The 24,295-nt window shown below is 42.8% G+C and overlaps 1 protein-coding gene across 1 annotated transcript in view; it reads right to left on the bottom strand.

The window, feature by feature from the left end:
- Window positions 1-24,295, bottom strand: part of CACNA1B (calcium voltage-gated channel subunit alpha1 B) — a 484,205-nt gene that overhangs the window by 94,833 nt on the left and 365,077 nt on the right. Inside the window, exons 23-27 of the mRNA XM_039506170.1 lie at window positions 22,232-22,358; window positions 16,749-16,878; window positions 14,411-14,470; window positions 11,316-11,422; window positions 7,070-7,081 (exon numbers count right to left, since the gene is read on the bottom strand). Of these exons, the coding sequence (XP_039362104.1) occupies window positions 7,070-7,081; window positions 11,316-11,422; window positions 14,411-14,470; window positions 16,749-16,878; window positions 22,232-22,358 (436 nt within the window). The remainder of the gene's footprint in view (window positions 1-7,069; window positions 7,082-11,315; window positions 11,423-14,410; window positions 14,471-16,748; window positions 16,879-22,231; window positions 22,359-24,295) is intronic.

Here is a 24,295-nt window from a genome sequence, read left to right as displayed (position 1 = left end):
GCCTGCTAAACCCAGGGTTGTGAGTTCAATCCTTGAGGGGGCCATTTAGGGAACAACAAAAGGAAGGAGTAAAAATCTGTCTGGGGATTGGTCCTGCTTTGAGCAGGGGGTTGGACTAGATGATCTCCTGAGGTCCCTTCCAACCCTGAGATTCTATGATTCTATTCCTCATTAGGAAAGCATGTCAAGAAAAGCACAATTAAGCCAAGAGACTCAGAACTGTACAGCATGGGCAGTGGCAAGTTCAGACTTCTCCCACACAGCCTCACCAGTAAGGATTTAACACTATTCTGGAGAAACCATATTTATGGGGAAGAGGACAGCTCAAACTCTATGGCTCACTCAAGCCGCTGAGAGTGGTGATGGTGTTTTGTGACTTGGCTCCATTAGTAAAGAGAAACCAACAAGTCATTTCATATGACCAGCTGAGCAGAAATGAGAGGGTAACAACTTTTGCTCACTACTGAACAGAGTGGATTTGCACCAGTACCTTAGAGGTGAACATAACCATGTCCCATTTGTAGTCTTTTTCTCTACCTAGTGTGACAGTCTGTATGCCTATGTTCACCCTTTCTAAAAGACTATGATAAGTCTGGTACAAAGTGTGCCTTGTATGGTATCATTTGAAAACTCATAATCTGCTGAACATTATTGTCTTGGTAAAAATGTGTGTGGCAACAATGTATGTAAAGGTATGAAATTCTATAATATAACACATGTTCCAAGTTTAGAAAAGCAGACACAAACCAGTTCATCAGCGACAAAAGGCAAACTAATGCCTCAGCCAGGGTCAACAAAATCAAATAGACCATTCCCTGGTTAAGCAGCCATTCTTTGGCAGGGAAAAGGGTGAGAGTGAGACATTTACATGTTGGCAAATAAAGAGCTGGAAGTTCCCATCCCACAGACATACTGTCACCTGAACCGCAGCTGGAGATGATTCTCAAAGGCCTGGTCTACACTGGGGGCAGGAAATCGATCTAAGATACGCAACTTCAGCTATGAGAATAGCGTAGCTGAAGTCGACATATCTTAGATCAACTTAGATTGACTTACTTCGCAGCTTCGCAGCACGGGATCAACGGCCACCGCTCTCCCGTCAACTACGCTTCCGCCTCTCGCCCTGGTGGAGTTCCGGAGTTGACGGGGAGCGCGTTCGGGGATCAATGTATCGCGTCTAGACAAGACGCGATACATCGATCACTACCCACCAATTTGGCAGGTAGTGTAAACATACCCATAGAAGAGAAATGCCATAAGAAAGGGGAGCAAACACCTCAGATTATCTTTATCCCTTCATCTCTATGCACAGCATCAACAATACTTGAAAAGACAAAGGAAGCATCATGGGACTGGGGGGAGATTCTAACTGGAAGATTCAGCTAGTAAGACTGCTACAGCATGTGGTGAGAGAGATTTTTTGCTTTGAAGTCTCTTAGCTTGTTAAGTTAGGTGTTAGTTTGCATTTTACCTTTTGTTTCTTTGTAACTAATTCTGACTTTTATGCCTCCTTACTTGTAATCACTTAAAATCTTTCTTTTTGTAGTAGTTAAACTGATTTTATTGTTTTCTCTAAACCAGTGTGTTTGGCTTGAAGTGTTTGGGAACTTCAGTGGGGATAAGATTTGTGCACATCGTTTTCTATGAATGAAATGACAGACTTTCTATGAGCCTGTATTGTCCAGGAGGGTGCTGGGCAGTACAAGACACACAAGTCTGGGATTGAGAATGTATTGGTGTCACTCTGTAATCTAATTCACGGCTGGCTGGCTCTAGCTCTCATACAGTCTAGCTGGGGGTGATTTACATGCTGGAGGCTGGGTGTGGGCAGACCAGGAGTGGTTGCTCTCACAGTGAAGCAGTGTAAAAGGCATCCCAGATTGGAGAATTGAGGGGAAAACAGCTGTTCAGCATTCCAGATTGTACCCTGGGAAATGTCACATCAATCACTTCTGTTCATTTACAGTGCATGGATAAGCAAGGGAGACATCAGGAACAGTCAGAATGAAAGCTGAGAGTCTCTTGCCTATATCATCATATCATCTTTACAGGTTAGTCTTTGGTGTTGAGTTCCATGACTGGATTGGGAGGGATGGAGGGTGAGGGGATAGGAACACAGACAGGGAGAGGACAGAACATGTGAGTTTTTCCACTGCTATTTTAGAATCACCTTAATCAGACACATCTGGAGCATGATCCTGCTCCAATTCACATTGCTGTAAACCAGACATAGCTTCACTGAAGTCAATGGAATGACGTTAGCATAAAGTTGGTGTGAGAAGATTAGACTCATGCGGGTTGGAAATCCAAGCTATGAATGGAAGGGATTGCCCACTTCCACTATTAGTCTTAAGAGAGACTGTTCTAGCTATAAATTGATAAAGCCATTGTAGATCTTCATGATCTCTCATGGTCTAAGGGGTTGGGGAACCTCTTCTGCAATTGAGTCACAAGGGGATTTATGGGTTTAACTCCAATGCACATGAGGAGAGAAGCGTTTACTCCTCTGCATACAGATGGCAGAAGAGGCTTTGGAAAGTCCCTCTATAGACCAATCTCTTGCCAAACCACCCAGGCGCTGAATCAATCAAAATAGATGGTTTTCAAGTAGATCACCATAAATATTTTTGTTCTTAATTTGTAAAAAACACAGCAGCAGTACAAAGCTTTTCTATGGAGCTGCATTAATCAGGAGAATTAATTGTGATTCAATATGTTAATAACTGCTCTTTGAGGAATGTGAAGGTCTTTGATGGAGTCGTGACCTGAAGGTGATCTCGGTGAAACTCGAAAGCTTGTCTCTTCCACCCACAGAAGATGGTGCAATGAAAAAACAAAATTGCCTCATCCAACTTGTCTCGCCTGATTAGGAGACATTTGATGACTAATAGGCACTGTCTCTATTATGCAGCTGGTAAAAGTTTTAGCCACAGCTGTGCTTAAGCATGGTCATTGCTAGCATGGTTTCCCTAAGCAGCATAGTTGCTGAAAAAACATGCTAGCCTGCACCATGCTATTAACTATCCCCTCTAGGCAGGCTGTTACACGAGTGTCAAGGGAAAGGAATCCCTGTCTATGTTGGTCAGGGAAGCTGCATGAAGGAGAGTGGAAAGCTAAGACGACAAGCCAACTGTTTGGTTTAAGAGATTCTAGGAAATGTTCCCATAGGCATCTCAAAGACAGCAGAAAAACTTGACAGTTTTTATACCGCGTCTGACTGAGTTGTAAGCATTTTTTCCAGAGGGCAGTAACAAAGTTTTAGCATTGTGCATGTGGTCCATCAGCTCCTGTTGTTGTCTATGCTGACAGAGAATGGTTGCCTGTGTTGTAATAAATGGCACGGCCAGTGGGAAAATTGGCAGATGCAAAAAAAAATAAATATAAATATAGGAGGCCAATGGAATGGTAGGCTGATTCAACCCATGCAGTGCTAAGCCCTGATCCTACTTCTGCTCAAGTCAATGGCACAATTCCTTTAGTTCAATGGGAGTAGGAGAAGGTTTTTATTTTTCTTCTTGTAGGATGTCTGTGGACACTGAAATGTAATGTGAGAGGAGGCAGGGATTCAACATACAACTCAGATTGCAGCCACGAGGGCATCATTTCTGCGGTTACAGGGACAACAATGCCCTCATTTCTGAAGGAAGCAGAGACTCTGTGGGGCAGATTGACATTAGCAAGGTGCAGCCAATCTCCACGCAGCTGAGGTCTGCACTGGAAAGTTGCCAGGTGTCTGAGGTTCATAACTCATTTGCAGGAAATGAAGCAAGCTGTAGCCTCTTTCGTCTTCAATACAGAGGTCCGGCTTTCAGAAAAAACAGGAAAGCTCATCTTCAGTGGGCTAATGCTTTCCTAACCTTGCTCTGTGGGGACTGCAGGAAGGAGTGGTAAATGGGTAGCTATTGTTCTACCTGGCCTACTGCACGGGTCTCTTGGAGGGATTAGAATATAATGCAATATTATTAGCTGATGCATTAAGCATTGAAGGCAAAAGTTGCGCCTTTTGTGAGGGCCTAAATGTGTTTTGAATTTTGAATATGGGTTAATGTCACATTAAGAATGATCAACCATCTAAAATAACGGATGTGACTCCCATTTACACTAAGACCACTTCATACTGCTCTGGCCTTAAAGTGAGCATGACAGTAATTTACTCTTCCTTTAGGCCCCTTTACACAGTCAGGGCAGTGACTTTAGTGTAAATGAGACTCAGGCCCAAAGGTTTTAAACAGTATTTTTGGATCTCTTTATGCATTTTTACATCACCAGATGCTAGCAAGCAAAGATGATGTTACAGCCAGTGCATGATGGCCATCTCTGCCAGCATAACCAGGATAACTGTTCACATCCTTCCACTGAGTTTCAGGTGTACAAGCACAAAAAAAATACTTAACTGCTCATCCTTCTTTTTCTATTTGGAAGACAGAGCACTTAGACATAAGAAAGAATCAAAAAGAAAAACAACTAATTTCACAGCCCAGTTTTGTTTTTTGAAACAGGATGTGCGAACAGTAAACAAAATGAGATTCAAATGTCTTGTGAAAAGAGAAGAGATATTAGGTACCTGTGGGTGTGATCTATACAATGCTCATCTCTGCAAACAAAAATCTAGTGCTCTCAGTATATAGAAACAAGAACTGGCTTTTGGCAGCCCACCCACACTACGAAGCACAGGAAACAGATGGATCTGTTTCTACACGTCTTGATGTAGCTGGGAAAGAATGAAATACAGGCAATCAGGGAGGGCTTCTCATGGGGTGCACTGTATCTAAAACAGCACAAAACATGAACTCCGGCAAACTAGAAATCCATTGATGGCTGAGGCTGTGAATTCTGCAGTTACACAGCCGTGTTCAGGAGCCGTTTTGGAACGGGCAAAATTTATTACAATGAATAAGAGGCAATGTTTAAAATCTGAAACTGTTCTTTGTGCAGAGAGAAGCTGTTGGACGACTGATCTGGGAGAGGGAGGCTATGTCTGTAGAACAGTGATCACAAACCTCAGGTGGGAGAGACATTACTGCGGACTGGAAATCCAGTAGGCTTCATCTACAACCAATTTATAACCAAATATTAAGTGACAGCATTCCTGGGGAGGGGTAGAAGGTTAACAGACATGGAGCTTAATGAACAGTTATGGTGACACCTCCCACCCAGCATAGCCACCAGTCTTCTTGATGCAGGGATATACTTCAAAACCAATCTCTGATGAGAACGGGAGGCATGCTGAATTCCTAATAAAGGACTTCAAGATTTAAAACTCTTTCTGTGTGTTAGGAGGATCTCAGTCAATAACAATGAGGGTGGGGTTTTCAAAAGCACCTGAGTGAATTAAGGGCATGAGCTCCATTGAAAGTCATGGAGGTGCTTTTGAAAAACCCACCCTGATTTCCTGAGAAAAAAATAAGGCTCTCCCTACAGGAGACGTGGAATTTTAAATGGTCCAGGACTATATGTGATGGATTAATGCAAGTGACATCTTGATGAGACATACCCCCTTTTGACAGCTCCACTAACTAGTTATCTGTACAAGGACAAGAGTGTTTGTTTTTAAACAGAGGGCTTTTCCAAATTTGATTGGCAAAATGCCCTAGTACGAGGCTAGAAAACAAACTTGGATGCTCAGATGTACTACAATTCAGTTAATGGATATACACCAGGATGCATTTCATTGTCTAATATTCCCTGCCCAAACACATTGTGGGTGTGAGAGAAAGAAAACGGGGAGTTGATCTTCGCTGCACTATGAACTTTGTTGAACAGCAGAGTATGATAGAAAATGGACAGAAAATAGAAACCCAAAAATCGAAAAAATCATGAAAAAAAAATAAAAAGGAAAAATAAAATGGCCTGTGGGTTGTGTTAGGCCAAAACTGGTTGCATCAGGCCAGCTCTGGTTGTCCTGTAGTAGAGAGTTGCCCATACATTTAAACGATTAAAAATAACAAAAGGAACCTCATAAGTACTTTTTTAAAATAAATAAATGATCTGTTAAAAAATTGATCGATCTTTCAAATGGAAGCTTCTTGTTTCTGTTGCTCCTGCCAGCAGCTCTGATTTCATGTACACAGGGCTCTTCAAGGCTTCTCATCAAATATTCATGGAGGGGTGGGCCACTGTCTCCTGTGATCGCCTGAAATCCCCAAGGCAGAACGTGAACTCCTCTGCTTAAGAGCAAATGAGGTCACAGTTCTGCCTGAGTGTATCTACTTCCAGTGCCTAACTGATCCAGCTTCTAAAAGGGAAGAAAGAAGAGAGCACCCTACTTCCTGGACTGTATCACAGAACTCCAGTCCCTTTCATTCCATCTCTTCATCTTCCTCTGCAGAGAGACTGAGGAGAATCCCTGCCCTCTTCTTCCTACTCTAGAAAGCCAGAAAACGAGATGGCACAGTCTGTCTTCTGGCAGGAGGAGCTCTCCATGGTCCTGAAAAGGCAGCTCCTGTGTCCCACAGACATAACTGAGATCCCCTGACAAAAAGGTTAAAGGTCACTCTTGCAACATCTTTCTTTTGCAGTGCCCTCAAAACCCCACATCACGTAGCTTTCGTGTCAGAGAGCTTTCTCTATTGTCAGTTGCATAGAGCCAGAATTCATGCGGGGTTCGATTCTTAAGAATGCAGAAAGTTATGCATGAAACTTCCATTACCACTAATGGAGTTTGCACATGCACCCCCTACATGAAACTAAACCCTGCTACTCTGATGCCAAGTTGTTTATTATTTTTCATGCAGACTTATATCACACATCAAGACTAGTCCCAATAAGTCACTCCCCCAAATCTTTCACACTGTAGCTGGATACATATAAATTTGCTTATTTCAATCTGTGACTTTTGCTAAACATAGGAACTGCAACCTGGGTTTATTCTTCTGGCTACAGTAATCAGGGACAAATGAGAGCTGTTAAGAGGAAGGGGATGTCATTGAACAATGGGTAGTGAAAGGACAAAGGAGTCAATACAATGGGTGTAACATGGATCATTTCCACAGGTGAGTGTGTATACTCTGCCGAGAATACACACAGTTCGCAGGCATAACAATGCAGCAAGACAGCAATAATGCATTACCCCATGAAACTCCTAGAGAGAGATTCCAGCAACAGGAAGACAAAGAAAGAGCACAGAGTCAATGACAAACAGAAACAGAGGTCTATACAGTATACCCACTGCACAAAGAGATACGTGCTCCCTCCCCACCACCCACCCTAAACTCAATGCTTATAAAATAAACAAGGAAGTAAGTAATAGATTTGATACATGACATATGCACACACACCCTGGCTGGTGTTGGAGTAATCCTACTGACAAACAGACAGTATTGCCATACTTTCAACTTATTGTCACTTGGGGAGGAAATAATTTTTATTGTTCAGCAAATTATGGTAAATTAATTCACTTTAAATAAGCTGTGCAAAATTCTACACATCTGGGGTAATTTTTTTTTGTTGATACCCACGGAGTATCTCTCTAGTTTTCCCCCACCCCCCATTCATAAGCATCATTTGATTGAGCAAGTAGAATTCGTGCCTGGGGCTGGCCAAATGTCATGACAAATTTGCAAGGCTGTTTTAAGCCCTTCCACTTCCATTTCTTTAAAGACAACAATATACAGCCCAACCTTCATGTCATTTTTATCATCAACACAGGGAGATGATTGCTATATAGAAGATATATAATTTGTGTTATTATTCATCGCTTACAAGTATCAATTTGGGGCCCACCCTGAAAAGAATAAATTGAGTTACAATCTGAAGAACGATGAGCAGAAGAAGGTGGACTGGTGCAGCAGTGACTCATATTATTATCTATATTAACAAGCTGATGCTGTTGCAATATTCCAGCAGACCATGTTTCTGAATGGGCTGGTTTGACTTGGTGTCCGCTTAACATGCTCATTTGGCAAAACTGAATACAGATCACCACTATCAAACAGTAGAACAAGAAAATGAATTTGGTGAATTAAATGGGTTTGGCTGAGAGGTAGTCATTGAGCTGGCTTGTTGCAGACTGGAATCAGTAAAGGCTGCAATGAAGAATGTTGACAAGATTATTGTAGGCTCTACCTACATTTGTGCTCTAGCATTTGGTAGCAAAAAATATCCCTACAGAGGCACAACAAAATCACCCATCTCACTTACCATATCAAGTTCTTTTCTAGTGATAAACAAAAATCCACAAGGTTCAGTCAGAGGGCCTTTGGTTTGGATAAGTACCCAGGAGCCTGAATGTTTATCCAAACTTCATCTGAACTGTCCAAATCCCTTATGTTAGCAGAATTGGACTAGGAATCTCTGGAGAACAGGCTCTCACAAGGTTGCTGGTACTTCTTGCATCCAATGAGTCCAGAAATCCTGAAAATATTGTCTCTCTCATGGAATTTCAGCATTTGAAATCCCAGCTGGAATATGGAAGTATAGAAGCTACAGCAAGAACAGCAGCAGCAAAAATAGAAAATTCTTCAAACTCTTCCAGACCGCAAAAAAAGTTGGATTCAGTTCAACTCTGGGCAAAGATTTGGGATGGTTCTTGTTTTATCCAAACCAGTTCCCTCATCCTTCTTTATTGCCTCCCAAAAAGGTGCACGTTTAAGAGTCCTTCCCCCTTCCCTTTATAATCTTTCCATGAACCTATTCTCAACATTTACTCGAAAGAGTACGTAACACACATGTCGTTCAAGACACGCTGTCGTGAAATACAGCTCAAAGATGTGCAAATAAAGTGCAGAGGCTGGTATTATACCATTAGATATCAATGCCGGAGCAAACTAAAGAAATGCTGAGTACAATACACTCTCATAAGGAGCAGAAACTAGAAACCTTTCATCACAAACAATTTGTCCAGCAACATAAAAGGCTCTATAAATCTGCTGATGTTCTACATTACCTTAAGAGAACCATGTTCACCAAGGAGTAGATATTTTAAAGACCAATGATATTATTGGTCTTCAGAACACACAAGAGTTTCTCTGACTGGACAAGCTCCCTAGATTCCTCTCCTCCCAACCTCTCCTGGAAGTGTGAATTCTTACTGGAGAGGGAGATCAGGAATTTACAACAGATCACAGACAGAGACATTATTTCCCAGAAAATGACATTTCTGTTTAACAATACTTAACACTTCTAGACCACCTTTCATCTGGGGCTCTCTAATTTTTTTTGCAAGCCTTAATTACCTAAGCCTCACTAAATAAAAGCTTGACATGTATTACTATATCCATTTTTGCAGATCAGGAGACAAAGGCATAGAGAAGTTTAGGGTCAGTTTTTCAAAAGTGGCCTCTAATTTTGTTGCCCAACTTTACACAACCAGGGCCTAATTACTAGAAGTATGGAGGGCCTGATTGACCTCAACTGGAGTTAGGAGTTCTCAGCCCTTCTGAACACCAAACCCTCGGTACCTAAAACTGGGTACCCAAAGCAGTGGACAACCAAAACTATGTCATTTTTGAAAATCTGGGCCTCAAACGACTTGCCCATAAGATCACAAAGCTCATTAGCAGCCAAGTCAGGAACAGAGCACAGACCTCTCAGTTCGCAGTCCCCTTCTCTAAACACTAGTCAACATTGTTACCTTCATTTAATGGCAGCGAATGATACAGTTTGATCATATGCTGTAATCTAACCATTTCTGGGAAAGTCCTTGTCACCATCATGTTATTGAAAATAAATCTAGAGGAGTAAAGGATCTAATTCTGTGATTTAATACAAGTTTCCATTAGCCTATGTCCAATGCTCTCTCCCTGGGGGAAGAGGAAAACATGGCTGTCACATCTTATTGTTTTCACAGTCTCAGTGACTGAGGTCAAATCAACTTAGATTTGGGTTTTGTTTTTTAGAGCATTAGCCACTGAACTAGAACAAAAGATCTAACATGTAGACTTCATGGATACAACCCAGAAGGAATTCTGAAACTACAGAAGAAGAAAAAATTCTGTGCCAGATGCACCGGGATGCTCTGGCAACTTTATGTAGCTCCAGTGATGCAAAGCAACCACAGACCTATCTTAACTTTAAGATGAGTTTATGGCGGTTTTGCATTGTCAGAGTTATGCAAATCAACCAAGGAACACAAGTAAATCTGGCTTTCTGTTTAGAAATGGTTCTATTTCTGTAACATATAGGGTAGGCTTGCACACTTCCCCTTGCCAAACTGCCAGGAGCAAATTCATTCTTTTGATTGGCAGGTAAAACACTGTTAGAACTTGTCTATATGCACACCCAGTGTGCAGCCATCTGGGGTGTAAATCTACCCTGCACTAGCCTGCCATGCATTAAGTATCCATATGGACCCTGCTGCTGCTATGAACTAGAACCTCCCTAGTGCACTTTAATCTACTCCTATTTTAAACATGCCTCCAGGTCAATACTTGGAACTTCAGAGGCATATTGAAACCTCTCATAATGCAACTGGTAAATTACACACTACAACAGCGCAGGAAATGTTCTCCCAGATTCCCACTGTGATCAGCTTGTGTTCTGAAGTGCCTGTATTTCTCCTCCTGTGTTCTTTACTAATAAGGGCATATGAATGAAAAGAGGATCTTGGTTTCTTAACAATTCATCTGTGTCTGTTGCTCATTCCTCACTTGATATCAAAATGTTCTGTGAAATCACAGTAGTTGGTTTGGGAAATTATACTGATGTCAGAAACCGAGGATAGTGACTTGAGGTGCTGAATAAGCAGCAGGAGAAGAGGACTTCTACAGAAACTTGGAAATTGTTGTCATGTAAATATCTTTAATGAAAAAGAATGAGGAGGGAGAAATACAGAAAACACACAAAGCAGAAGCTGCAGTGATTATAAAAAGAATGTTTTTCCAGATTTTGGGGAAAAGATATACATTATCTGATGAAAAAATGCACTTTCTTAAATGGCTCGATCTCCTGTGATCATTTTTTTTCTCAATCAGAGCAGCTTAAAAATATTTAGAGCTGCCAGAAACTTTTGCAATGAGCCAGGAAAGGCTTGCCAATAAGTCACAAACATGGGTCCAGATTCGAATGAGTGGCAGCTGGGACCAAAACACACCTGGGTGAAGTTTCCATGAAATCTAGAACAGCTTGTTAATTGAGGTTGACATTATGGAAAGTTCTTTTCCCGCTAAGTTTTGGGTGAAAGAAAATGAAAATTTCACTTGAAGTTTTAAGTTTGTTCTGACCCAAAATTTAAAAGAAAAAACTGGGGCTGTGAAAGCCATGAACCTGTTGTGAAATGGAACCACAACTATTTAGCTTTAAATGGCTCTAGTTCAGTGTCACATCTACCCTCCTCTCTCCTTTCCTGGAAATTCAGATTCTAAAGAAAAGCTACTTACGAGAAGGCAAATGCCACCAGGGCCCCACTGACCACAATAAAATCCAAGATGTTCCACAGGTCACGGAAATAGGAGCCAGGATGAAGCAGCAGCCCCAGGTCAATCATCTTCAGAGAAAACAAATTAACATGCCACATGTAAAAACATAGGAACCAACTCCAAATACAGATGTGTAGCAGGGATATGTATTATCTGCAATGAGGTGAACCCCTATATCCTTAATCAAATGATTTAGGTCCTTTCACAAAACCTCCTTCTAAAATATAAGAACATAAGAACGACCATACTGGGTCAGACCAAAGGTCCATCTAAGCCCAGTATCCTGTCTGCCTACAGTGACCAATGTCAGGTGCCCCAGAGGGAATGAACAGAACAGGTAATCATCAAGTGACCCATTCCTTGTCACCCATTCCCAGCTTATGGCAAACAGAGGCTAGAGACACCATCCCTGCCCATCCTGGCTAATAGCCATTGATGGGCCTATCCTCCATGCATTTATCTAGTTCTTTTTTTGAACCCTGTTATAGTCTTGGCCTTCACAATATCCTCTGGCAAGGAGTTGCATTGTGTGAAAAAATACTTCCTTTTGTTTGTTTTAAACCTGTTCCTATTAATTTCATTTGGTGACCTCTAGTTCTTGTGTTATGAGGAGTAAATAATACTTCCTTATTTACTTTCTCCACACCAGTCATGATTTTATAGACCTCTATCATATCCCCCCTTAGTTCTCTCTTTTCCAAGCCAAAAAGTCCCAATCTCATTAATCTCTCCTCATATGGCAGCCATCCCATGCCCTTAATCATTTTTGTTGCCCTTTTCTGAACCTTTTCCAATTCTAATTTATCTTTTTTGAGATGGGGCAACCACATCTTCATGCAGTATTCAAGATGTGGGCGTACCATGGATTTATATAGAGGCAATATGATATTTTCTGTCTTATTATCTATCTCTTTCTTAATGATTCCCAACATTCTGTTTGCTTTTTTGACTGCCGCTGCACACTGAGTGGATGTTTTCAGAGAATGATCCACAATGACTCCAAGATCTCTTTCTTGAGTGGTAACAGCTAATTTAGACCCCATCACTTTATACGCATAGTTGGGATTATGTTTTACAATGTGCATTACTTTGCATTTATCAACACTGACTTTCATCTGCCATTTTGTTGCCCAGTCACCCAGTCTTGTGAGATCCTTTTGTAGCTCTTCGCAGTCTGCCTGGGACATAACTATCTTGAGTAGTTTTATATCAAAAGTTACACAGTAGCGATGCTTATGTTTTTGACAGGTTTTCAGTAGGGGAAAGGGAGGTTTGCTTTTGTAATTTAGCAAGAGAAGTTAGTATTTCAGAAGCATATAATGTTGACTAGAGTCAGGAGTAGTGCAAGCGTAATGCCGACAGACCCCGGTTGCTGGGACTGAACCGGGGATCTCTGGAGCTTAGTACATGAGGCTCTACTGCATGAGCTAAAAGCCAACTGATTGTTAGCTAAGGCCGAAGAGCAGACTCAATCTCTCTCTTTAAGTGGTCTTGGTGCCACTAAATGGGACAGAACACCACACCCAGGAGGTGTGTGGTTTACATACTTCCCCTACCTGAGGAAGTGTGTCCTGAGCTTTAGAATCTTCCCAGTTGAAATCCCGGATGAGCCCTCACTTGTAAGGCTGACAGACCCCGGTCACCAGGATCAAACCATGGACCTCTGGAGCTTAGTGCATAAGCCAAATGCCAAATGGCCTTTAGTTAAGCCTGTAGAGCAGGCACATTAATCTCTCTTTAAGTGGTCTCGATGCCACTAGATGGGACAGTACACAGCACCAGGAGGCATGTGGGTTACACAAGCAGATGCTCTGTAAGCTTCCTTACACATATTTTTGCCAGTGCACTCCATGATTGTCAATCCCCTTAATTTTCCACTTCCTGGCCTTTTTCTATGCCACACTGTATGGTAGTTTGGTACAATGAACACATATTAGAGATTATGCCGAGAACAGGGCAATTTGGATCCTTTCTTGTAATTTGGTCTTCTCTTAAATATACATTCACCTGTACTGTTTACTTTCTCATTGTTTAATGCATACATACTGTAGTGTACTGGTCTTATGCACTTTGCCAACTACACACAATTAAATGAAATAACATCCACAGAGGCATCTCTGCTGGAAGTTACTTAGGAACCAAACTACCTGACTGTAATAGGTAGAGAGAGCTGCCCAAGGAAGAACAAACTGTAATAAATTCCTTGTGTTTGGCAGGGGCGGCTCTAGGCATTTTGCCACCCCAAGCACGGCAGGCAGGCTGCCTTTGGCAGCTTGCCTGCGGAGGGTCCGCTGGTCCCGCAGCTTCAGTGGACCTCCTGCAGGCATGCCTGCGGGAGGTTCGCCGAAGCCGCTGGACCAGCGGACCCTCCGCAGGCAGGCCGCCGAAGGCAGCCTGCCTGCCACCCTCACGGCAATCAACAGAGCGCCCCCAGTGGCTTGCCGCCCCAAGCACGCACTTGGCGTGCTGGGGCCTGGAGCCGCCCCTGGTGTTTGGAACCCCATCAGTGGCAATATCCCCCCAAATGTTTGCAGCAACCAAATAAGAGATTTCTCACATTACACTGTGCAGATCTGTGATCCCCTCCCTCTCTGTTCTTTTGTGTGGGATGAAATAGTTAATGTTGACCTTTGAATAATCGTCACTGAGCCTCAGAGTTTACACCTGATTGAGATGAATAGGGCTGTTCGCACTTCTGAGAACTAGGGTTCCGAGTATCTGCAGACTCACACTGACATTTCTGCATCACACTTCATTCACATTTTTGAGATTTTCTTCACAACCATAACAGCAAGAAACTTTTTTTTTTTTTTTTTTAAGACAAAAGCTGAGATTCTGGAGAACAAGACAGTAGCTGGTATGATGTACCGGTGTGTGCCAGCTGTTTCCAAGCCCTGTTCATAATGGGTAGAACTTCTTATCATCAATATTTTTCTACACACATGAGAAATATCTCATTTTCTACCAGCCCTGTTCATATCTCTTGCTCTGGACACCTCAGAATATACCACAGTGAATCTGAAAAGTTGAAAAAATACCCATGGTGATATTCTTACCTTTATCACCATCTCGAAGGTAAAGACACCCGTAAATATATAATCCAGATACTTCAGCGCCTAAGTCAGAAAGAGAAATCTGTATTTAAAGGAGACTAAGCACAGAATCACTGAAATGATCTGCCCAAAAGGAGTGTATGGAAGGCCAATTCCAGCAATGGCATATTTACCAAGGTGTCATTGCATAACACACATTTCATGGGATGCTTTCAGGTAGTTTAGACCACAAATTTGAGTTCCCTCCATGGAACTGAAACAGTATTTTTTTTTTACAAAAGAAATCATTGTCCGAATGCTCGTGTGCACATGTGAGAGATCAGCTGTGTGCACATGTACATTGCAGGTTTAAAATAGAAAAGTGAATACATTTTAAATCACAATAGTTGAAAATCTTTTCCGAATTTGATTCTCTGCCAACACCTTTGTACAAATGTGCTTCCCTCTGCAATAGTTGATGATAGCATTGCTAATGCCTCTGGAGTGTAAGGAAGAGATATAAATCCCCTGGTCTACAGCAGTGGTTCTCAAACTTTTGTACTGGTGACCCCTTTCAAATAGCCAGCCTCTGAGTGCAACCCCCTCCCTTATAAATTAAAAACACATTTTTTATATATTTAACTCCATTATAAATGCTGGATGTAAAGTGGGCTATGGGGTGGAGGCTGATAGCTTGCGACCTCCTGAGGAGTCCCGACCCCCAGTTTGAAAACCCCTGGTCTAGAGCATAAACCAACCTCTAACTAGCAAGTATTAGGAAGAAACTTTCCCCATAGCTAGTTTATTTCATAGCTGCCTATTTCAGGGTTTCCTGAACCCTTCCCTGAAACCTCTGGAACTGGCCAGATTGGAAACAGGCTATGAGACAAGGTGGTCTCCTTATCTGATCCAATATGGCAATTGTTATGTTCTGAGGAATGCAACTCCCTGATTTGTTTTAGGAGTTAGCAAAAGGCAGAATCCTGAACTCAGGCCTCAGTAAGTAAAACACCTGCCAGTTCACACCTATAAATTAGATAATCTTCTTGGTAAACTGCTTTGGATTTTAAGGGTGAAATTTTCAGTCCCAGTCTCTGGTTTTGTTCGCCCACTTTTACACTGGCCATTGACTGCATCCATTTCGCGTACACAGGTTGTGCAACAAATCAGGCAGCTGGATCCTGCTGTATTTGTTGCTAATTTAGGGCCAGATACCTCTGATACTCCATGAGTAGCCCTATTATCAAAGGTAAGGTGTTACTGAAGAGCAAGAGTATTTGAATCTGGGCCCGTAGGTTAATATAGCTTTCATTCTCACAAGTCACATGAGACGAGTGGGGAGGTTTGGTAATCATCTTAAATCTAGTGACTGGCTGACACAGCATCTGAGTATCCTGATTCAAATATGGATGATATGGAGTAGATACGTTCCAAGAAACACAATGGGTACCTATGTGCTAACACAACAGGTGCCCAGCCATCCAATCTGTGACGGCAGCTGTGGGGTTTGTGTGTAGATATCAGGTGAATGCCCATTTGTGTGTGCATCATCAATTGGACGTGTAAGCTCAGAGTCTGGTTTGAAACATGTTGAAAACTGGGCCCAAATGTATTTTTCTGTACTTGTTTAAAAACAAAATATCCCTCCTGTGCTGGTCCTAGTGGTTACTGTTGTGCCAAACCATTCAGGAGAAGCCACTCTGACATCTGGCTTCAGTCTCTTGCTTTCTGTACTACAGACAATGAAAATACCCTGGAAGTGTACTCCACCCTCAGGAGTGTGGAAATGCCTCCCATTGCTCAGCAGCGATCCCTCTGGCTGGTGAAGGCACAGCCTTTCCAGGTTTCCAAGGCAGGCCCATCCAGCTGGCATCAATCGACGGCTAAGACACAGGTTCTCAAAGGTGGATGAGGTTCAAACAGAGGAAGTGGCCAGAGAACCTCAGTGCTTGTAGTAGAGAAATTGACAAACCAGACTGTTGGTATAAATGACTAGCCACTACTTTGGAAGGCCATGCAAGTAAAAAGTTCAATGTTGGGTCTGCAACGCTTTTCAGAAGGAGACATGAAATCTGAGAGCTGTCATTATGTTAGTGTGAGTCTCACCCTAATTGATACCTATCCGGCATCAGTGCTAGCCAGATTTGGTGGCTGTTTTCTTCTCTCTGTATTGCACTTGGCTGTCAGGGTGCAGATCTTACTTCCAGAGGGTCCCAGGTTTGCACTCCCAACCCCAGTGTCACCCACTAGATAGCACATGTTGATGGAACCCCCACACTCTGCAATCTGTGTTGTTCTGCTGTCCACACCTCCACCAGAGAAGCAAAACAATCATCTTCTGGTTGCCTTGGTCACTACTCACATCATTCCTTGGAGACTCAGCTTGGACAGGGTCTTCGGCAGCCAGGGCAATGCTGCTCAGTGCTATGACGATGAGGATGACCATCTCAAAGTAGCGCATGTTCACGATGTAATGAAACAGGCGTCGGATTCTGAAAGAACAAAGAAATAAAAGAAAGCAGATGGAAGCACTGGCATTGCTACTGTCCCTCAGTGTCTGCACCACAGTGTTGGTGCCTTGGGGGGCGGGTGGAGAGCACACTGCTTATCAAGGATATCAGCTTTGGGAATTTTATCATGGTTATAGCAGGAACTGGGAGTCATGACTACTGGGCTATATTCTTTGATCTGCCACCAACTTGCTGCGGGACATTGGGCAAGTCACTTCTCTTCACCTCACTAATCCATCTGTGAGATGGTGATAGTGGTATTAGATATCCCAGGACCATCAAGAACTTTAACTTATTGGGGCACAATTTTGCAGACCGTACTAAGGGCTAATCTTGATGGGACGTAAGTGTGCCGCTACCTGGGGCATGAATCTGCAGCACACTACCTTGACGTGCAGCAACGGTCCACGTGGACGCTACTATAGTGCACTAAAAGTGCTGTAGCACGCTTTGCCATCCTCCTATTTCCAACAGCAGTACGAGAGAGTGCACTATGGGACTTTCAATGAACCGTAGCAGTGTCCATATGGGTGGGACACCCCAGCTTGCCATGCACTAACGTCCCCTGTATGCACAAGGCTTGACTTGATCCTGTTCAGTTTAATGGCAAAACTCCCAAAGACTTGAATGATGCAGGGTCAGTACCATAGTCCTGTAGTACTTACTCATGCAAGAAATTCCTTTGAATGAAGAATCAGACCTTCAATGTTTGCTATGTGCTTTGAGATCCTCAGATAAACAGCGTTTCATAACTGCAATGTAATGTTTTTATTCTCTCTCTCCAGGCATCTCTACCACGCTCTTTAATACAATATTTGAGAGCTGGACAACTAGTTCATAACCAGTAATTTATTTGATAAATTTAACCTCTTTTTATTGTAAGTCATCTACAAGAAAATTGTGAAACTCTGGTATTTCTACATCATTCAAAACTATTCACAATTTTTTTCAGCAAATAACTCTTGATTGGCACTCAGCTGCAAATGTTTAATTGCAAATATGCAAAATAATAAATGTGCATGGTGTCGGTTAGTTAATAATAAACTTGGTATTGTTTCTATTCCCAGATTGGATGATGTATGTAACAAACCAACAGCCCTAAATTATGATAGGAGCATATATTTAGCAAATATTTGTGCAGTGGATTTTAAAATTCCCTTTTTGCAAGTATTTACTTTAGTAATTCCTGTTGCTAGATTAATAATGGATAGTGAATGTAAAAGGGGCACAAAACAACTGAAGTGAACTTGTTATGAAAAAATACTGAAATAACAGTCATAGAAATAGCAAAGAATCCTGTGGCACCTTATAGACTAACAGACGTTTTGGAGCATGAGCTTTCGTGGGTGAATACCCACTTCGTCGGATGCAAGTAGTGGAAATTTCCAGGGGCAGGTATATATATGCAAGCAAGAAGCAAGCTAGAGATAACGAGGTTAGTTCAATCAGGGAGGATGAGGCCCTGTTCTAGCAGTTGAGGTGTGAAAACCAAGGGAGGAGAAACTGGTTCTGTAGTTGGCAAGCCATTCACAGTCTTTGTTTAATCCTGAGCTGATGGTGTCAAATTTGCAGATGAACTGAAGCTCAGCAGTTTCTCTTTGAAGTCTGGTCCTGAAGTTTTTTTGCTGCAGGATGGCCACCTTAAGATCTGCTATTGTGTGGCCAGAGAGGCTGAAGTGTTCTCCTACAGGTTTTTGTATATTGCCATTCCTAATATCTGATTTGTGTCCATTTATCCTTTTCCGTAGAGACATAAAAAAGTCATAGAAATGTTTCACAGAGTTTCCCAAGCTCTAGTTATGTATCTTACAATAAGGGAGAACAATCCCCATGTTCAAGGACTCTAAAGCAGTGAAATTACCCACAACATTTGTAACTTTAATTTACATGTTGAATTTGGATTAATCAAAGAAATAACAAGTAGTTATTTCTGGTTATTTGTCATTCATAACAAGTACTGAGATGCAGAAATATTTGTAAACTATGACTGGCATGTTATAAATAATTTTCTATGTGTATTTTTTAAACATTGGTACTTTAAAAACCATCTATTTAAATTATATTTTTCAAAAATGCTTTGTGCTCTGGGCAATAGAACAGAGCTTGGGAAGATAATCATCTAGAAATAGATACTGTGAAAAGATATCCTACCCTTCAACAATAGAAAGGAACTGCTTTATGAAATAAAATCAGAGATGTGAACCTACACCCATCCTTCACCTGTGTAGACCCAGAAAAAACTTGTGTTTTCTTCCTCTTCCTTCTCTAGACCTTTGGGTGCTTCTGATCATTTTAGTGTGACACATTTCATTTCAACGTGTTTTTAGCCCTTCTTACATTGAAAGTAACTTTCTGAATGTAAAGGGGCTCAGTAACCCGATGAAATCATCCAATTGACACACAGAGAGAGCTAGATTCTGGCCTTTTCAGCTGGGATGTGCTGTATGGGGTACTCAGGGACAATACAGCAGCGGGAGAGCTCGGGAGGAATTCTGGCTGAGTCTCCAGGGGAGCATATGTTCCACAGACAGCTGCATTACTCTTGCACATCACTCTGTGTCTGGCCGATCTCGTCCTTGCTCCTCCCTGTAGCCCCAGCCACAACATTTGCAGGGATCAATGTATATGCTCCACAATGGGACTGCATTTGGTCCCTTCATGGGAGGCATCTTGTGGCCTCCTCATCTCGCTTACCTTCACGGTGCTGGGCCCCATATGGGCCTGTCTGTTAATGCCTACTTTGCCCACATATGGTCCCATGAACTATGTATTACACCGTTGGTTGGGTTTTTTTCTTGGGGGGGTCAGGAGAGGGAGGATTAATAGAGCACAAAGGATACTGGAATATGGGGCTCAAAGCTTTCTGCAAGATGGGGTAACAGGAAAAAAAAGTAGGTGTGTTTTGGGAGTTACCTGAAAAAAGATTGAGAACACCTGTCCTGCTCTAACTGGTCTGTACCAGGCTACAGGCAGCCCATTCTCAGCCCAGGACTTTGTACTCTTTTTGCTATTGCAGCTTAGTAACGTTATTAGGTGTTTCACAACCTAAGACTCAGTCCAGGCAATCAACCCACAGCTGAGGCAAAGCAGAACAGGCTGCCAAATATCTGAGGCAGAATAATGTTTAAAATCAAGCCAGCCAGGATCCAAGCCCCATCATTCCAACATTTCTTTGTTCCCAGAAAGTTCATCATTCTTTTGTACCATGTGGTGTGCACATCAGATCAAACTCCTCCTCACATTGACTGTGTATTATCACATTCATCAAAGGATGTTTTGTTGTATTTGAAGCTACTTGTTAGAACTAGTACAATGTGTTCACAGCATTCTGAGAAACAGAAATCTCCATAGACTTTTCAATCAGCCACCCCAACCCTCCACGATGCCTTAATGACAGCTGAAGGAACAAACCACAAAAAATGTAGAAGGGGAAATCAGATATTTCTTTCAAAGGGCTTGGCTACACTTGCAGGTGTGCAGCGCTGGGAGTTACAGCTGTCTTCGTACAGCTGTGTAGGGAAAGCGCTGGAGTGTGGCCACACTGACAGCTACCAGCGCTGCAGTGTGGCCACATTTGCAGCATTTGCAGCGGTGTTGGGAGTGGTGCATTATGGGCAGCTATCCCAGCGTTCAAGTGGCTGCAATGTGCTTTTCAAAAAAGGGGGATGGGGTGGAGTGTGACAGGGAGCGTGGGGGAGAGAGAGAGAGAGAGAGGGGATTTTTGGAGCCAACACTGTGTCAGTTCCCTGCCTTGCAAATTCTGACCATTTCCCCGACCCCTCATTCACTCTTAAATGCAAATAGCCTTCAGACCAGATAAGCAGCTGCTCCGACGGACTCCCTTTCCCCCCACCCCCGCCGTGCTGTTTCTCTCCTCAAACAAACACTAGCTGTAGACATTCATCCCCCTGCCTGCCTCATTCACAGCAAACAGGAGCTGTGTTTGGTTTTTAGATAAGCAGCTCCGGGAGCCCTGAGTTCACAACAAAACAAAGAGAGGCATCATAATAAAACAAAGAGAGTTCTTTAGTTAAAAGCATTATGGGAAAATTCTGGAGGCAATTACAGCGCTTTTGGTGGCCACACTGGCGGAGCAGCGCTGCATCACCAGCACTGCAATAGTTATACCCGAGGCAGAGCAGGAGTACAGCCAGCGCTGCAGCCAGGGAGATGCAGCGCTGGATGTGCTTTGCAAGTGTGGACGGTGAGTAAGTTGCAGCACTGTAAACCCACCACCAGCGCTGCAACTCTCCAGTGTAGCCAAGCCCAAAGTAGAGAAGCCCATGTTGACAATGAGAAGTGGACTGAGCCTTCAATTCATTTCCTATAGGCTACTGAACAGCAGTCAGATTGCTAATGGGCTGGGCTCCTTTGTAGCTATAGTTTGTATTGAGAGATACCCTCCATATTTATTTCCAGTGTATGCCAACTACACACACACTCACAGTCAGGTCATCTTGGTGAATGTGATTATAGCCCAGAGCTGTGAAAAACAGATCTAATCGGGGTTTAATCCAGAGAGAAATAATCACAAATAGTGCAAGCAATCCTCGGGGGTGGCAAAGATTCCAACCCTCTGCTCCAGACCCAAGTTACTGCTTGAAATGACTCACAGCCCATTATGCTAGATCTCCTATGGCTCATGATGATGTACCTGTCTAGTCCTGCGGCACTTGGGAATGACACGGTTCTCTACGTGCAGAGTCAAAGTGCAAAGCTATCCATGAGACACAGATGCTGCAAGCAGCAGAAGTGCTATAACCCTGTTACACTCAGCCTCAGCTCATGAATAAATATTTGCAGTTTCCCAGAAATTCAGCTTCTGTGGTGATGTGGGGCTACAGGGCTGGCCAGAGGACCACATCTTCCAAGGGAAGGTGTTTGTGGAACCAGGCTGCATTCGCTGGCCTCAAAAAGACTTTCCCTCAGCCCTTTGCTCCTCATAAGGCCTCTTCTTCTATTGACATTCCATCCTCCCGAGCAGACCTCTGACAAAGGTATGTGCTCTTGGTCAGACTGGAAATTCAGAGGAGCAATCCACAATAGCAAGCTCACAGTCTCCACCGATGGATCACTGAACAAATATCCATTAACTTGACCATCAGAAGCTCAGACTTCTTCCAGGATTTTTTCCCCTCTTTTCCATTGGTAATTTATTACCTCAGGAAAGCCCAACTCAGATGGTGCATCTGGTTCGTAGGCCAGTCAAGCTATGTACTTAGTTTTCCAATGGATTTGACTAAACATAGATCAAGTAAATGTACATTATTTTTCGCTCCATATTCACACACACATGCACAAGACAGAAAAGGCACTGTGGTGGTAGAAGACTTACGGGTTCGTAGGGCTTAAGATAAACATGGAGCTATAAGGCAGGATTGGCTTAGGCCCATTTTTTGTCAAGTCATCAATCTCCATATCTTTCTTCTCTTCCGTTTTACTTTCAAATTCAACGTTGTTCACTACAAAGAGAATTGAAGGAAACAGGCATCAAACAGGTCAAAAAGGTAAACACATCCCATTCATAAATGTTCTTCAGCTGCTGGATATATAGACAAGGCAGCTTGTATAAAGAAAAGCAGCTTTCAAACATGTTGATTAAGTATAATGAACCTACTAACTGTCAGTTGTTAGCATGGCTATTTATTATAGTATAATACACAGTACAAATAAATTATTCCTTAACTGCTTCACTGATGAGCAATATTTCAGAAATGACTGGGAAATACCCAAATGCAGGCAAATCTTAAGGTTGTTTTTTTTTTAAAGGGTCTGTCTAGACAGGCATTGAAATTTGATCCCAAACAACCAGATATCTCTGTAATCCAGTAGGTAAGGATAGTCAGCTAGGGTGCTATGAAAAAGAGATAATGAGCCTAACTGACAGCATGCTCCTGAATCTTTTGGTGCATGGGATATGAACCAGCAGCGGGGATGGATCTGGAAGGCTCAGATAAGCAAGCTGTAGCTTGGCTTTGCTAATTCTGGGACTGAGAAAAACCTGAACTTCTCTGCGTCAGGAGTTACTGAAGTCAGATGCCCAAACATGAACTAGTGACCCTGTTTATGCTGCATGTTCTTTTCTTAGCCAAACAGCTGCTGCATACACTGGCCAATCAGTTCGTAAGTCCAAAAAGACATTTTCTTGTGATGCTTTAGCTGAGGTTTTGTGGTTTACCCACTGAACCTATACTTTTTATTCCCCGTCCCCCCAACAAACCAATATTTCATCAGGAACAAATGACAGATCCCCTAAGCCCTTTTCCAAAAGGTGCTGAGTAAATTCCTTACTAATTCTCAGATCAGATATATGTCAACGTCACAAGGGAAGAAAGAACTAGGGGAGACTGTGACTGAAAGAGGCGTCCGTATCGGAATGTAGTAGAATTACTAAACATCTCATATGGCCAAGAGAGTAAAGAGGAAGCGTACAAACGGGCCTAAGAGGCACAGTCCAGACTGACTGAAGCCTGATTACATTTCCTGTATTCCAGGCCCAGCTACCAGCACAATTTACAGCAGCTCCAGGGGCTACTCTAAGTTAGGACGACTTGCTCCAAAGAGCTCTCCAGTCATGCTCCCAGAACATCCCCTTCTTCCCCTGCTCCGTCCCGCCAAGCCAGGGACCACCAGCAGAGGGGAGGGGAAGGCTGCTCATGGGTATTTTCTAGGAGATCATTCCACACCCCTTCACACAGATGCAGCAGGGAAGAGACTTGGGGCCTGATGACACAAATCAGACAATACAAAGAAAAAGCCGAATTTAGAGTAAAAACGGAAGCAGCCTTCTCATCTTCTTCAGAAAGGGGCCTTGACATGGTCGTATCCAGGATATAAGCTCAAAAAGGACAAATAACAAACCACCAATTTCTCATTCATCTGGGTCGTAATGAAAGAGCTTAGACATGGCATGCCAGTCCTCGTTAATTAGAGCACGCTTCGAGTGACAAGCTTTAATCAAACTCTGCTCGCTGTCCCTTCCCTAGCACTCACTTTGGATAAAGGAAAAGCTTTTGGCATGCCCGGCTGACAGCTGCCCCATGGTAAAGTGACCATGGCTCTGGGGTGACAGACTATTTGGTTTCAATAGTCTTGATAGTGATGTATTGGCTGATGTGCTACATGGGGCTTGTCCTAGTTACTTTGAGGGGAGAACCAGCCTATTGGTATTAATAACACATTGTAGTGCTCAGATGTTCTCAAAGTGCTTCACAAACATTTCATGAATTAAAGACTCACAACCATTCTGAGGCAGGTATTCTCCCTATCTTTCATTTGGGAACACTGAGGCAGTAGGGCTTAAAGGGCTTGATTTCCATAATTGACTTCAGCTAGAGTTGTGGGTGCTCATCTCTTCTGAAGAATCAGGCCCCAAGTGACTTGCCCAAGAGCAACACAC

The sequence above is a fragment of the Mauremys reevesii genome, linkage group 19 (genome assembly GCF_016161935.1).
Source record: "Mauremys reevesii isolate NIE-2019 linkage group 19, ASM1616193v1, whole genome shotgun sequence".
In the NCBI taxonomy this organism is placed as follows: Eukaryota; Metazoa; Chordata; order Testudines; family Geoemydidae; genus Mauremys; species Mauremys reevesii.
Note: the sequence above shows the minus strand (reverse complement) of the source record. Positions and strands in the feature narration are given on the sequence as shown.